General features: G+C 37.2%; 1 protein-coding gene across 1 annotated transcript; it reads left to right on the top strand.

The window, feature by feature from the left end:
• The first annotated feature begins 570 nt into the window (after positions 1–570).
• CFAP97D2 (CFAP97 domain containing 2) lies at positions 571–11085 on the top strand. The gene is made up of 5 exons (XM_026666705.2): positions 571–866; positions 3822–3902; positions 4632–4750; positions 6535–6727; positions 9562–11085. Exons 1-5 carry the CDS (start codon positions 663–665, stop codon positions 9715–9717), a joined length of 753 nt encoding a protein of 250 aa, XP_026522490.2. The 5' UTR covers positions 571–662; the 3' UTR covers positions 9718–11085.
• Positions 11086–15574: the final 4489 nt, after the last annotated feature.

Genomic DNA, 15574 nt, shown 5'->3' with positions numbered 1-15574 from the left:
TTGTTTTAGAAAATAAACTATACCTTTATAGAGCTATACCATTACATACATAGTTCACATTGCAATTGGTTTTTCTTCCGTTCAATTGTGTCCGATTCTCGATGACTGCCTAGACAAGTCCCTGCAGTTTTCTTGGCAAGGTTCATAAGTGGTTTGCCATTGCCTACTTCCTAGGGAAAAGAAACTGATCCAAGGTCATCTAGCTGGCTTTGTGCCTAAGGTGGAACTAGAAGTCAGTTCCACAGTTTCCAGACTGTCTTAACTACAACATCAACTTGGCTCTCACTTACGTTGCTATACAGTTAAGTTAATTTGCACAAATAAAGCTCTTAACTTCTTAGTCTTTATCATGAAATCAGATACAAATGCATATAATTGTCATCTGTTACTAAGAAGTTAAGAGCTTTATTTGTGCAAATTCATATTTGTCTACAATGTTATCAAATGTATTATTACCTGCTTTGCTCCTTTTCCTTAATTTTGGACTGCTAAATAAGATAACAGAAAAGTAATCATTCCACTGATCAACATAATCTAAGAGATTGTTTGGAATCTTTGTACTTAATTCTTAGCACTTTATTTATCACTTCCCCCAGTTAGTGTTTAAAAAGCTACTACCAGCTATTCAATTTTTGCTACAGTGATGCCATGACAACTCTCACATGACCTGCAAACACACCACTGTTGTTAGAGCTTTGCTCAAGAAGGTTCCAGCTGATGACTCACACTCCTTTAAGGACTCCAGATTTAGATATACTTTAGGTTGTTTTAAGATGCATCGTGCCTACCAGCCAATTCTGCCATGTGGCAGTAAATACCTTCAGCAGAAGTGGGACAAAGCTACTTATGAAGAGCATAAGCAAAAGGTAAGCATAACTTTTTGATAATTAAAGCCATATGCTCAAAGACAAACTTATTGGAAGGAATAACTTTGTGGTCTACCAAGAATAGAGTCTGTTAGCCACCTCTTCCCTTCCTGTTAATACCTAGGCACTGTATGCTGTTCTTCTCAACTTCACATTTTAAGCTAAATACAATTTTAGTACCAGAATTTAGGTAGAAAACACCTTCCAACTTTAGAATATTCAGGGTAATACTTTACCAAAAGTAAAAATGTAACATTTCCCAAAGTGTGGCTACTTATTGTATTAGTTTCTTGGACATAGTTATTAATTTCCATGATGAGTCAGCATAGTGATTATCAATGGCATTTATTAATGGTCCTTTCTCTGTCACAATACTCTTCAAGAAATACAGCATCATGTGTCCATATTGGGGAAAAATACATATGCCACATCACGTTTACTAATAAATTGTCTAAGGCAAAAATCACCAGTGCTGAAAAGATACAGAATTTTATTATAACTAAATTGATTTTACATTAGTAGTATTGTTATTACAATTAGTATAAACATATATATAGTGCTAATGTAATTCTATGTTTGTTTTAAAATTAAGATAATAGTAAATATATCCTTGATTTTCCATCCTTAAGATGAAAAACAATCCATTTCCAATCCAATATTGATTTCCTTTATTTTTGAAGTTTACAAGCACTAGTAATCATAGTGCTGAAGTAGAAGGATTGTAGAAAAGTTAACATTTGCAGAAATACTGTACAAATGAGCACATTCACTAATCAGTACTGGAGATCGATTACAGATAGTCCTCAACTTACAACCACAACTGAGCCCAAAATTTTATATTGACAAATATGACAAATTTGTTAAATATGACAAATTTGTTAAGTGAGTTTTGCCCCATTTTTATGACTTTTCTCACCATATTTGTTAAGTGAATCACTGCAGTTCTTCAATTAGTAACACAGTTGTTAATTAATCAAGCTTCCCCATCGACTTTACTTGTCAGAAATTCGCAAAAGGGGATCACACAACTCCGAGAAAAAATTGTTAAATGAATTTGCTCCACTTTACAATTTTTCTCGAGACATTTGTTAAGTGAATCACTGCCATTGTTAAGTTAGCAACATGGTCGTTACGTGAATCTGGTTTCCCCATTGACTTTGCTTGTCAGAAGGTCACAAAAGGAGACCACATGACTCTGGGATACGGCAACCATTGTACACGTGAGTCAGTTGTTAAGCATCTGAATGTAAATCATGTGACATGAGGATGCGGAAAAGGTCATAGGTGTGAAAAATGGTCCTAAGTCATTTTTTCAATGCCGTTGTTCCATTGAACGGTCAGTAAATGAACTGTTGTAAGTGGAGGACTACCTGTATTCCAGGTGCAACATTGGGGACCACAGGCTTAGAGAAAATTCATAATCAATGTGTTGATCTGTTACCTTCTGATAAATGTGCCGTTTCATGACACTACAGTATAATTCAGCTTGATTCTACAGTATTTAACTATTTATTTCTTAAGACTGATTACAGTTCTACTTTATTATTATTCTGTTCTTATTTAGACCTTAGGCCTTTTACAGTAAATGATAAATAGGCATCCTATAAATATACTGTTCTGGAATGTGTCTTGTAAGAACAAATGTAAAAAATAGCTCTATGTCCATAATGAGATACCAGTAGAGGACATAAAGGATCAAAGATGAATAAATAGGTGCTAGATAGAGGCATATAATAGAGAGTGACCATTCTAAATGGAAGAGACTGGGATATAGAGTGGGCCAGAAATGTGATGAATTATAAAGATGAAGATGATGCTGATGGAGAAATTTCATGTATCTGTATGTAACATACACCTCAGTTCAAACTCATTAAGTTGTAATCTTATGAGTAGAATCCTGGGATTAATAGCCACTAAATAAGTATGACTTACTTATAGAGTAAACCTATATAGAGCTGTGTTAGTCAGATGTCACAATTTTGAGACATTTTTCTGTAGGAAAATTTTCCAGAAATAATGAGTATACGTGTACAGGATTATGTTACTATGTTATGTTACTATATTATGCTCAAGGCCCTCGCAATGTTTCAATGCAAAGTACTCCTCACTTAACAACTGTTAATTGGAACTGGAATTTCTGTCCCTATGCAATCTGTTTTGTGACTGTATTGTTTGCCATCATCAAGCAAGGATTGCAGGTTGTTAAGTGAGGACCTTCTGATGACTTTCTGCCTGCCTCCAAAAATCACAATCAATAGGACAAAAAGGCAGCAAGTCACAAGACCTGGGTGACTTGCAAGCAAGCCATGGGCAGGTAAATGGCTGCAGTGGTGCAGTATGAGCATGGCCAGGTGGAAGCGACTACTGCCGGGTGTGGGAGATTGTGCCAGTGGCACAGCAGAAGCATGAATGGGAAGGGGGGCTATTATGTGGCAGTGCCAATGGCTGCAGCAGTACCACACAAGTGCAGCTAGTTGAGGGGTGGCTGCTGATAGGTGAAGACAGGGGGTGGGGCTACAGACAGATGCACACAATGGAATCCCAGAATCTTGCACTCCATAGTCAGGAGAAGAAGTTGCAGCAGGAACACCTTACAGGAGCAACTTGTGACTTTCCATGCCTCCTTCCCCATTGACTTTGCTTGTGGAAAGCTAGACGTGATGATGATGGGATAGTGCAACCTAGTTGATAAGTGCTTGGGTCATTATCACAAGACTACTGAGTGCTGGAATGGCCAGAAGTTTAACAACCCATCCTAAGCACCACTTATTCAGTGCTATTGTAACTCTGGTCACTAAATTAAGTGAGGGATATCTGTAATCCTGTCACCAGAGAAAAGCTGATAAATAATTATTGCTTACTAAGAGCCAATGGGTTCCACTTAAGTAAGAGCCTTATTGATTCATTATTTCAAGTGAAATTTAAACACCAAAAGAATGTTTTAACCTGCTGCAGATCCTGAGAGCCAAGCCTGTGGTAGACACATCTGCTCCTCCAACATATGGACATCTTCACTTGAAATTAAGAAAACTTAAGGTATGCTGCAATTTATACAAAAAACAGAGACAAGAGGGCTTAAAAGATCATGAGGTACACTATTATAATATAAATATTTATGAACTACAATCAAAATATTTTTTTATTCTGACTTTTTAAAATTTTTATATTTAAATGTCAGCCTTGCAATAGTTCAATCTGATAAGAAACACATCCAGGAGTACTAGCGCCATTTGATTTGTTTTTTTCTGTGAAATACACCAAGCAAAATATAGATATGTCATGCGTGAAAGAAATAGTATTGATATACATACTGAGTCAGAAAGGAACACAGGTAGTCCACAACTTACAACCACAATTGAGCCCCAAATTTATGTTGTTAAATGAGAAATTTGTTGTGAGTTTTGCCCCATTTTACAGCTTTTCTCATCATATTTGTTAAGTGAATCACTGCAGTTGTTAAGTTAGTAACATGGTTGTTACGTGAATCTGGTTTCCTCATTCACTGTGCTTGTCAGAAGTTCACAAAAGGGAATTATAAGACTCTGGGATATTGCAACCATCATAAATGTGAGTCAATTGCCAAGCATCTGAATGTAAATCACGTGATCATGGTGCTGCAATGGTCATAAGTGTGAAAAATGGCCATAAGTCACTTTTTTCAGTGCCATTGTATACGTAGCATTAATGGGGACGGGGTGGGGGGATGAAAATATTAATTGGATATAAACATGATCTATTAAACTATTCTTTTTTTAATGCCTGAAGCTTGATAAGGACCGTTTGTCTACAATAGAACGAGATAACCATTTGTTACTAAAGAAGATATCTTACATCATGAAGACTGAAGGAAGAGTAGATAATAAAAATGAATATATAACCAAAAGGTAAGATTTGGAGTAAAAATGATGAACAATTATGTAGCTGTAATAGTTGTAATATTATTCTACCTGGAGCAAACCTTACACTTTCCCAGATTTAACTTCCTAATTTCTGCTACATCAATTGTTATAATGGTGTGAGAATTGTGTTAGTGGATGTAACATTTAATGTAACATTTACTTGAGATGTAGAGGACTATTGGTTTGAAGCCCAGAAGCACCTTACAAGAATTAATATTTTATTTACCTAAGCTATAACTTGCATCATTTCATCATTTTTGCTGAAGAAGGGTTTCATCCCATCTTCCAAATAACTGACATAAATAAGTATTGCAGATGTTGAGAAACTGCCAGCCAGTCTGGTAGGAGGGGTCAAGATGGGAATTAGCCTTGAGTCCTTGTGCAGCTACAAGAAGCATAAGCCTGCTTCCCCTCTCCTCCCCCTGCCCGGATCCATGAAAGCTTATCTACTTATTCCTGTGGAAGGCAAAGAATCTTGGAGAGTCTTGTAATATAAGTAGACTTAAGCTATTCATGAGTGGCTTTGGTTGCTTGTGCTTCACAGCAGAAAACTTATTACTCCATTTATTTGGTGACAGGAAAAAAAAAAGAGAACTCCAGCTTTTATTGGTGGATCAATGGACTAATAAAAAAGCTCAGCAAAAAAAAAAAAAAACCCACAGGATAGTTCAGGGGAAAAAACCAAAAATATTTCTGCTAAGTTTCAAGCTGATAACTTTCTGTGTACTGTATTCTAACCCCTAAAGTACTGAGACTTGCTACTGCAAGTGTAACAATACTATAATTACAGATTAGGGATATTAGAGAGCTAAACAAAGGGAAAATCAAGAAATACATTTGTGCTGATCAAGAAAACATTCTACTGTTAAAGCTGGTTGCTATGGATTGTATAGGAATGCAATGGCTCAGCAGTTAAAGATTCTGAGCTTGTCACTGAAAAGCTGACAGCCCGGGTTTGAGACCTGAGCCTGCGTGACAGGATGAGCTCCTGTTACCTGCTCCAGTTCTCGTCCACTTAGCATTTCAAAAGCACGCAAATGCAAATCGATAAATAGGTATCACTTCAGTGGGAAGGCAACAGGGTTCCTTGTGCCTCAGTATATAGTCATGCTGGCCACATAACCATAGAAGTCTCTTCAAACAACGCTGGCTCCCACGATTAAGAAACGGGGATGAGCACCACCCCCTAGAGTCAGACACTAGTGGACAGAAGAAACCTTTACCTTAATGTACTGTACGCATGTATATGCATTTGATCTTGTAACTCTGCACACTTAAGTATTTGAAAAAGTAAAAATAGGTAGTAAAAATAAGAGCTATTTTGGTGATAACTACCAGCCTAATTAAGGGGACACTTTCATGCTATACACATAACTAGATCCATTAAAATTCATTATATTAGAACCTGGGAAGGTTCCTTCTGAGCAGCTTGTTCAATAGCCCAAGATAAAGATTTAATATTTAATATTGTGGGGATGCACCTTTCAGTCCTTGCCAATTTGCAGTATTTTAGATGTTTTACATTAGAACTTCCATCATCCACAGTCATAGTGGAAGATAAGCAGTAGCATGAGCTACAGCAATATGAGAGTAACAAAAGAGAGCCATGATTTCAGTTTTAAGTTCTTGACAATTAACTGAAGGGGCTTATTATAGAGCAGTAAGAACTTATTTTCATTTAGCATTTTGGAGATGGGACAGAATGCTTTTAACTTTTAATGCTTGAATGATTAATTTATTGCACAGAGCTCTTCCTCCCCCCCTTTTAGTTTAAACAGAGAAAAACAAGAGCGAGAATTGTTCAGAATAAACCAAGAAAATTGTGCCATTCTGGAAAGAATTGCAAAGTGTAAATCTCGGTACAGTATTCAGAAATGGAGTGAAGATTGGCGAAAGACTAAAAACTACATGAGCAGTATTACAAGATATCCTCCAAGCCTGCGTGAGTTGCAGATTCAAAAGGTAATTACTGCTGTTAATTATATACATACCACGCATTTCTGTTAGTCTGTATCTCTAGGTCTTCTGTTGCTAAGCTGTATCTCTTGCAGTTTTTAGGGCAGAACAAACTTGTGCTAATGAAAAGCTGGAAAATTCCATAGTTGTTCCAGTAAGCGTGGAAAACCGTGGGCTGTCAAAGCCAAAATAGAACTGAAGTATCCTATCTTATATATTATTTATTAAATTTCAATATCTGCTATTAACAACTTGAATAACATTTGCTAACCCGTGCTTAGTTCAGGTAGTTTAATGGATTGTAATGGCAACACACTTTGTTTATAAGAGATGGATTTAGAAGATGTTATGAAACATATATTAAATTATGAGTATGTGGGATATAGAAAGCTGCTAAGATGAAATAAAATTAATCTGTGACTCTACCGGTATTTTGGTTTAATTACTATTAAATATCAGTGTAATGGCATTGTGAAAAATTTAGCTAAGAGAATTCAATGTACAAGCATGCAACCAGAAATGGGTTTGGATTTGGAATGGATTTCTTGGGGAGGCCCTTAATCTCTGAATAATGGGATGTTTGGATCTGGGGGAAATCACCGATCATCTTTGTGCTGTGGGATCCAAGGAATACCTGGATTAATTTTTCCTGTCTGCAGCATTGATAGACCCACTGTGAAAGTGAATATTTCAACTACCTATTTTATTTTAATAAGAAAAAAAAATGTAACAGTTACCTAGCAGATGCTTACTTTCATATACACACACAGACACATACATATAATACATAGGCACAAATTTGTCTCATTTGTAGATTCTTATTTTTTAAGTTTGTATCTTCCTCCAAAGGTCAAGGCAACATGCATGTTCTTGATTCCGCCCCTTCAGATTAGAATCAGGCCTTCCTGGGGCCTCCCTTGCCCTTCAACTGGCAAATGGTTCTTCCACCTGCTTGATCTTTTGGGCTGCACATCTTCTCTGCCTTCTCCTTTCTACAATCTACAAAGGATCTTTTTATGTTTTCTCGTTAAATGCTGGCAAAGTGGAAACTTTGTGGGGAATGAAATGAAAATGAGACAGACATTCCTGCTAAAAGAGAAGATGGGGTGGATGATTTCTAAAGCAGGAATAAAAACACCATAGGAGAAAAGAAATAAAGCACCAAATGAGAAAAAAATAAAAGACATTTCAATTACATAGGACCAATGACCAAAGAAACCTTGTATTGGCCATATTTTGTATTGTATGCATATGAAAATAATTGTTGCTTCACAGTGTTTTGGTAATTCATAGGTAATGATTGATCCTTTTGAGCCTCTCATTAAGGAAACATTTCAAATCAGGTCAAACTGATGGGCATGATGTCAAGATTTGGAATGAACCCACTGACTGGTCACGTGAAGCTCCATACATAGAAATTTGCACACACATACGTTTCAATAAGCTTAAGAGTATGGGACCCAAGTTTTAGAATAGAAAACTATTTATTTATTTATTTTATTTATTTATTTGATTTGCCAATTGTTTACAAGATAATAAGTATAAGTGTATACATAGTTGTGAATACATGAAATGGGTACATATAAGAAAAATAAAAGAAGAATAAGAGAAACAATAGGACAGGGACGGTAGTTACGTTGGTGCGCTTATGCACGCCCCCTACAGACCTCTTAGGAAAGGGGTGAGGTCAATAGTAGACAGTCTAAGGTTAAAGTTTTTGGGGTTTGGGGAAGAAACTACAGAGTCGGGTAGAGTATTCCAGACATTGACCATTCTATTGCTGAAGTCGTATTTCCTGCAATCAAGTTTGGTGCGGTTAACTTTGAGTTTGTATCTATTGTGTGCTCTTGTGTTGTTATGGTTGAAGCTGAAGTATTCATTGACAGGTAGGACATTGCAATGTATGATTTTATATACCATGCTTAAATCAGACCGATCATTAATCCAAAATCTCAAAACATTTCTGAAGCACACATTCCTGAGTCAAGGAACTTTTGCAAGAAAGCAGAGACAATGTAAGTAATTTCCATACCTGTGAATACCAATACATTCAGTTGAATTGTAGTTCAACTAAAATAAATTAAAGAGCATTGGGACACTGTCTCAACAATCAGAAAGGCAACCAGAAAAGGACTAATCAATGTTTTTATATCAAATATTATTTGTCTTTTTTTCTTTCAAAATAACATACCACTAAAATTATCTAAAATAAAATACTACTAGCACTAAAATTATGCAATCTACTTGCTTTTCCCATCCCTCTAAGGTCAGATTTTATGTACCCAAGTAATTCCTAAAATCCTGGTCTGCTTTAAGATCAACAAAAGCAATTCTTAGATGTTGGAAGCATGGGAAGGCACTTTTTTTCAAAAGGATTTAAAGACTTTTATCTTCATGCAACAAATAGCTTGAAGGGAATAAATTTGAAGTTGCAATGCTTTCTCTGCTTTACATTAATCCAAAATCTCAAAACATTTCTGAAGCACACATTCCTGAGTCAAGGAACTTTTGCAAGAAAGCAGAGACAATGTAAGTAATTTCCATACCTGTGAATGCCAATACATTCAGTTGAATTGTAGTTCAACTAAAATAAATTAAAGAGCATTGGGACACTGTCTCAACAATCAGAAAGGCAACCAGAAAAGGACCAATATTGTCAAATCTTGCAGCTGTTATAGTTGTAATAGAATTTGTATTAAAATAATCAAGTCAATCGAATTAAAATAATCAAGTAGTTAACTTCTGTAAAATCTGCAAAAATAGTTGAAAATCCCATCTTTTTGTTTTAAGAAAATGAAGCTATTTTTAACTACAATCATTTATCATTTATAATCACACAGGGACAACATAAGAAAATGTATAAAAAAAGACTGAAAGATAACAAACTGAAAGTTGAACATCTGACAGATAAGCAAGAACAAGGAGTAGAACTAATCCACCAAGACAAAGAACTGAATGAGGATTGTCAAGGAGAAAATCCAATAGAAAAGGTTTAATTTCAATTCTTACATTGGCAGGTCAGACAATGGACATTACACGCTTGAATTCCTGATGTATGGCTATAATTACTGGGAAATTATTATAGTTATAAATATTAAATATGTCTCATAGCATAGGTGAATAATGTTCACACCAGTTATTAAGTATGAATGTATTAGCAAGCTATTAGGCTGGTCATCCTAAGATATTTTCATTAATGATAGTTAATTTAAAAGAGCACTACTTAAGGCTGAATATAATGTATGTGATAGCCAGAATCTTCTTTTCTAAAACAAATGTCACAGTATTAATGAAAATTACAACTGGATAAATGGATGGATAGATTGATGGATGGACAGACAAATATTTAAGGCCATGATAAAGTGTGTTAATAACAGAAATCTCTTATGTGAATTATACTCTCAGTATGCTAACATATTAATTAAGCAATAGCTCATTAATAAAACAATTTTGATGCTCTGTCATATTTTTTCACATATTCCAGTGGCTTTTCTTTAAAAGTACATTCTGAATTATACTGTCAGAGCTGTGGGATTCAGAAATGTGCTACTCACAATGCAATCCAATGCTTTACTTGTGTGAAATATGAATTTAAAAACTAAGCCCTTGGTGACTTCATAGATACAATACATCTATATAGTTTTCTTGATAACAATATAGAATTTTAACTTATAGACCAGGAATTCCCAGAGGTTTTCTTATTTAAATATTAATCTCACCTTTTCAATATCACCACTGCCATCTATCTGGGCTCAGAAGATTAAATACATATTGTATTGCAGCTAAACATACTGTATATGAAGTATTTATCCGGTTAATACAATGGATGCAGATTTAATTACAAATCAGAGAGTGATTTCAACTCTAAATAATTCTGAATCTGCCCCACAGAGTAATAGTAAAACCATCATGTTATAATATAAATATTTAAGCACTTGTGGTTTTTAGGATCTGCATCGACAATTAGCATTAACAGTGGATTCTTTTACCACATTCAAGTAGGTGTCAAAAATATACATCAATGTTATTGGTCCCATTCCTCTGAATACATTTCAGGAGTTTTAGCACATTCGTTGTCTAATTTGTGCAACATGCATAGTATACAATTGCAATAGTGTGTGTTCCTTTATTGCTCTTCTTCCTCTTTCCATTGTAAACATTTGGCAACATGAAATCTCATTACTTTTGTACGTAAATATATTTGATCATTGCCTAGGAAATGGAATCATATGCAGAAGCCTATTTATAATTCAACAAATAAAAGTGTTGATGTACCTTATATTAAGGAACAAAGAACAAGTAAATTACAAACACAGTTGGCAAATTGTAATCCTTCTTCCTGAATAAACATGCTTTGATCAGCAGTGTTGGGTACTTAAATGAGATTAAAGTGCATTGGATGGATCATGTGTCTTTTCCCTCACTTAAGGAAAACCACACACATGAATAGATTTGCAATGCTGACCGTAGGCTCCTGCTCTGAGAAGATCCAAAATATACAGAAGCAGAAATTCCAACAAAGGTTTTATGTCACACACACACACACAAAAATCAAAGTTGAAACATAATCCAGAAAGCTACATAAGTAAACTCTCCAGTACTCCAGTCATCATTAAAATAGACTTTCCATAATAAGCTAATAGTTTATTTTAAAAAAAGGAAATTTTACTTTCCAAACGCCTTCTGTGTGGGAGTAGATGGTTGCTTGCAGGGGTGGGATTCAAATTTTTTAAACAACCAGTTCTGTGGCCGTGGCTAGGTGGCCGTGGCCATTTGACTGGGTGGGCGTGGCTTCTTATTTTTTGCAGCAACCTCCCCCCCCCCCGTTTTTTTGGGCCTTCTGGGACTCAGGGAAGCCTCTGGGCGAGTGGCGTTTTTGCTCCCACAAGGCTTTCCTGGGGCCCAGGAAGGAAAAAAACGGAGCCTGGAGGAGCCGCACAGAACCCCGCTCCCACGCTCCATTTTGGGACCTTCTGGGCCTTAGGGAAGCCTCCTGGGGGGGGGATTTTTGCTCCCAGAAGGCTTCCCTGGGGCCCAGGAAGGCAAAAAAATGGAGCACGGTGTGTGTGTGCTACGCCCGCCTCCATTTCTTGCCTTCCTGGGCCTCAAGGAAGCCTCCTGGGTGAAGCAGTAAGACAGCTAGGGGAATCCCGGCACAGCTGATCGTTGGGAGGGGGAAAATACCTTAAGGAGTGACTGGGTGGGGAAGAACATAGTCAGCGATGTTGGGCATGCGCGTGATGTTGCGCATGCATGATAAGGACTGCCTGGGCAGGGAGGGGAGGGGTGGGCAGAGAGGGGCGGGGCCAGCCAGGGGCACGATTTGCCAGTTCTCTGAACAGCACAGAATCATAACAACCAGTTCTATAGAATTGGTCTGAACCAGTAGAATTCCACCCCTGGTTGTTTGTTTGCAGTCATAGATTTATCTTTAGATAAAAATTAGAATGGTGTACCTGAAATAAATTTAACATGGACAAATATCATTAAAGGCAAAGTTTATAAACTACCAAATTTCATTTTTGTCTGTGCATTGCTTAGACTCAATGCTTTCTCTTAGCAAATGGGATGGCACATTTTTTTTAAACCTTTTCCCAGAAATTTCATTAATTGAATTCTTTAATTAAAAAAACAACTTAAAATCTCTGATTAGGATCAGCCCAAGCATTTGCTAATATGGAGAGAAATTCATATGCACACCAGGCATGTTGTAAAAGACAACTCAGTAAACCATGTGCAACTGTCTATTTCTAAGCACACATATACATGCTCCTGGTAAGGGATATAATTAAAATTCCCTTCCATGACCATTGAGAGTAGGATAGAACATCTTTCTAGTGTGAAGGCCCTTCTACAAAGAGCAGGAAACCTACTACAAAAATATTTAAGAGATGGTATAAGATATACTGCCAAGTGGTGATGTACAGTTCAGATCTGGTTTTTGTAACTCTAAGTCAAGCACTTTCTCTCCTTACGGCTTTTTCTGCACTGAAGATGAATAAGGCGTGGATTAAGAGTCCATAGTACGCCAGGCCAGAGACTATGAACTGCTTGCTGGAGAAGGTGTGTTTATCAGAATGAGAGGGGCAGGGACTTACTCTTAAGTATTTGCTTCAATTTCCACTTCAAATGGCATTTCTGCACAACATCATTTGGGCTGTGTGAGGCATTAACCCATGCAAGGCCTTATAACACATAGATGAGCAACCTGAACTGGAATATTATTGATAACCAGAGAAGCTAGCTGCCAATACAGCAATTAAACTCTTTGATTTACAACCAGAACTGAGCCTCATATTTCCATTGCTAAGCAAGGTAGTTGTTAAGTGAGTTTTGCCCTATTTTACAACCTTTTTAAAAAATATTTTTTAAACTATTAAACGAATGGTTATAAACAGAAGACTACTTGTATTCATCACCCAAATCATCACATTATGGCTTAGCTGCATTTTTAAAACTACATTCAAGAGTTGATCCATGAAGAACACATTGTAGCAGTTTCAGTTTTGAGTTATCATCATATAAGTTACAAAAGCTACGTTTCTGCATAGAAACGCACCAGAGGTGGTATTCAGCAGGTTCTGACCAGATCTGGAGAACCGGTAGCGGAAATTTTGAGTATTATGGAGAACCGGCAAATACCACCCCTGACTGGAGATTTTACAGTATCCTTCGCCTGCCACACCCACCAAGCCACGCCCACAGAACCGGTAGTAAAAACATTTGAATCCCACCACTGAAACACACCTATGAAATTATTTCATTGATTTAAATAGCAGCCCATTTCAACTGTATAACTCTGGGTGTCTTACAACAATTTTAAAACTACAAAAAAAATCACAGTTAAACCATAGTTTAAAAATATATAAAACCAATATAATTAAATTAACAAAATCCAGCCAGGATCTAAAACCATATTCAGCATTACCACTGCACAATATACCTCTAGATCCCCATGTTCAGTGGCACAGCCAAGTTTTTAAAACCTTGAAGAAGGCAGGTAGAGTCTGGGCTAACCTGACCTCTGGAAGTATGATATTCCAGAGAGAGATGATCATCACAGGAAAGCAACAGATAACTCCACCAGTTCCAAATCATATTGCCATTGCTCTGACAGAAAAAAATAGACCTGGCATTAAATCATTGATGCTTGTTGGACCCTGGATGAACTGGAACAGGCCCATGCCTGTTATGGTAGTCATGAATTTCTGAACTGTCTCTTACCTAACTTCTATGGAAGTCAGATTGAAGTCTCCCAGAACCATACGCCTAAGAAACTCCAACACCAATTCGTTTATGGAGTCAAGGAGCACATGCAGGGAGGTTGCTACACAACAAGGCAACTACAATAGCAAGGGGGTGGGCTTCAAATAATTTAACAACCGGTTCTCTGCCTGGTTGCTGGGTGGGCGTGGCCATGGTGGGCATGGTTTACTTGGCCTCCTGCACCACCCTGGGAGCGAAAATGGGCCACAGGGACCCTGTTTTTTACCTTCCCCGGGCTCTGGAGGCTCTCTGAAGGCCAGAAATGGGTCCATTTCCAGCTTTCCAGAGCCACTGGGAGGCCAATTTTTCACCCTCCCAGAGCCTCCGCATGGGTCCTGCACCTACCTGCGATCCAAAATGGGTCATGTGGGGACTCCTGGGAGGGGTGGGGTGGGCGGGGCCAGCCAGTTGTCAGAACTACTGGTTTGCCGAACCAGATATAGAATTAACATCCGGTTCGGCCAAACTGGCGCAAACCGGCTGATGCCCACCCTGATCCCAACTGATCCCTGTTTCTGGCTTATTGAATATGCTACACAGCATGTTCAAATCATGAACCATAGTTTTGGTTCACATAAGACACTAATCCTAAACCAAACCATATTAAGAATTAACATGAAGTTTGAAACAACTTTTATAAATCAGGAATAGAGTGTCTTTGGTTTTCTTCTCCTATGGTCACCTCCATTTTCTAACTGTTCTTTCCTAAATTGTTGTTTAAGTAAAGAATTTCAAACTGACAGATCAGCAATATAACATCATTTATTAATGCTCGGTACCTAATATGTTACATTCATATATTTATTTTCTTCAGGCTAGAATATCAGAATTCACCAAAATCAATTAGGTAGCAATATAACTACTATCCTGAAATATGTAGGCAACAATTACACATGTAAATAAAGTGTTTAGTTCTTCATTCTCAAATATAGTTCCAAAGCATATGGTTCTATTACTAACTGACTTTTAGCCTTCAGCAAAATTTAAATAAATCAAATGCTTTATTTGTTTGTTTGTTTTTTTGTTAAAACAAATCATCAGGTTGCTTGCTAGTAAGTATTTTATCTCTCCATTACTTTGAGGTTACTTTGAGTGGAGTGGTGCGGACCTTGGCCTAGAGATGGAACTCTTGCCTCACAATCAGGAGGCTGGGAGTTCAATCCTAGGTAGCAGCAGATATTTCTCTCTCTGGGCATACTGAGAATATATCTGCTAATCAAAATTCCACATTGGTGACAGGAAAGGCATCTGGCCATTAAAACACTCCGCTAGTTCAATTCAATTGCCCAGACTCCACCCCACAAGGGATTATCGGGTCATTAAATGAAGATGATGATTAGGTTACTTTGAGCTTTTCTGGTGCAAAAAAATTGGAAGATAAATGTAAACATCAATAAGCCTAAACTACATGGAATGCTATTAGAATGATGGCTAATTGGTAAACATAAATGTTTAAATTGTCTTTTTGTAGTCTGTGGCAATAGTCCAATACTAGTCCTGTTGTATGCTCTATGTTCACCCAAAGCCCATATTCGGGGGAGGGTGCAGGGGTTCTTCGGACAGGTTCTATAGAACCGGTTGTTATGA

This window comes from Notechis scutatus, chromosome 5, assembly GCF_049901735.1.
Source record: "Notechis scutatus isolate UNSWTSFEM ecotype Mainland chromosome 5, rNotScu1.2, whole genome shotgun sequence".
Classification (NCBI taxonomy): Eukaryota; Metazoa; Chordata; class Lepidosauria; order Squamata; family Elapidae; genus Notechis; species Notechis scutatus.
The sequence above is the reverse complement of the archived record's forward strand: the minus strand, read 5'-3'. Positions and strand labels throughout refer to the sequence as shown.

Excerpts from the sequence above, each read along its gene's own strand:
- CFAP97D2 (XM_026666705.2), top strand. The coding sequence starts at position 663 with ATGACCTGCAAACACACCACTGTTGTTAGAGCTTTGCTCAAGAAGGTT. Across the intron at positions 867-3,821 it reads ATGAAGAGCATAAGCAAAAG|ATCCTGAGAGCCAAGCCTGT; the intron begins GTAAGCATAACT and ends AACCTGCTGCAG. Across the intron at positions 4,751-6,534 it reads AATGAATATATAACCAAAAG|TTTAAACAGAGAAAAACAAG; the intron begins GTAAGATTTGGA and ends CCCCCCTTTTAG.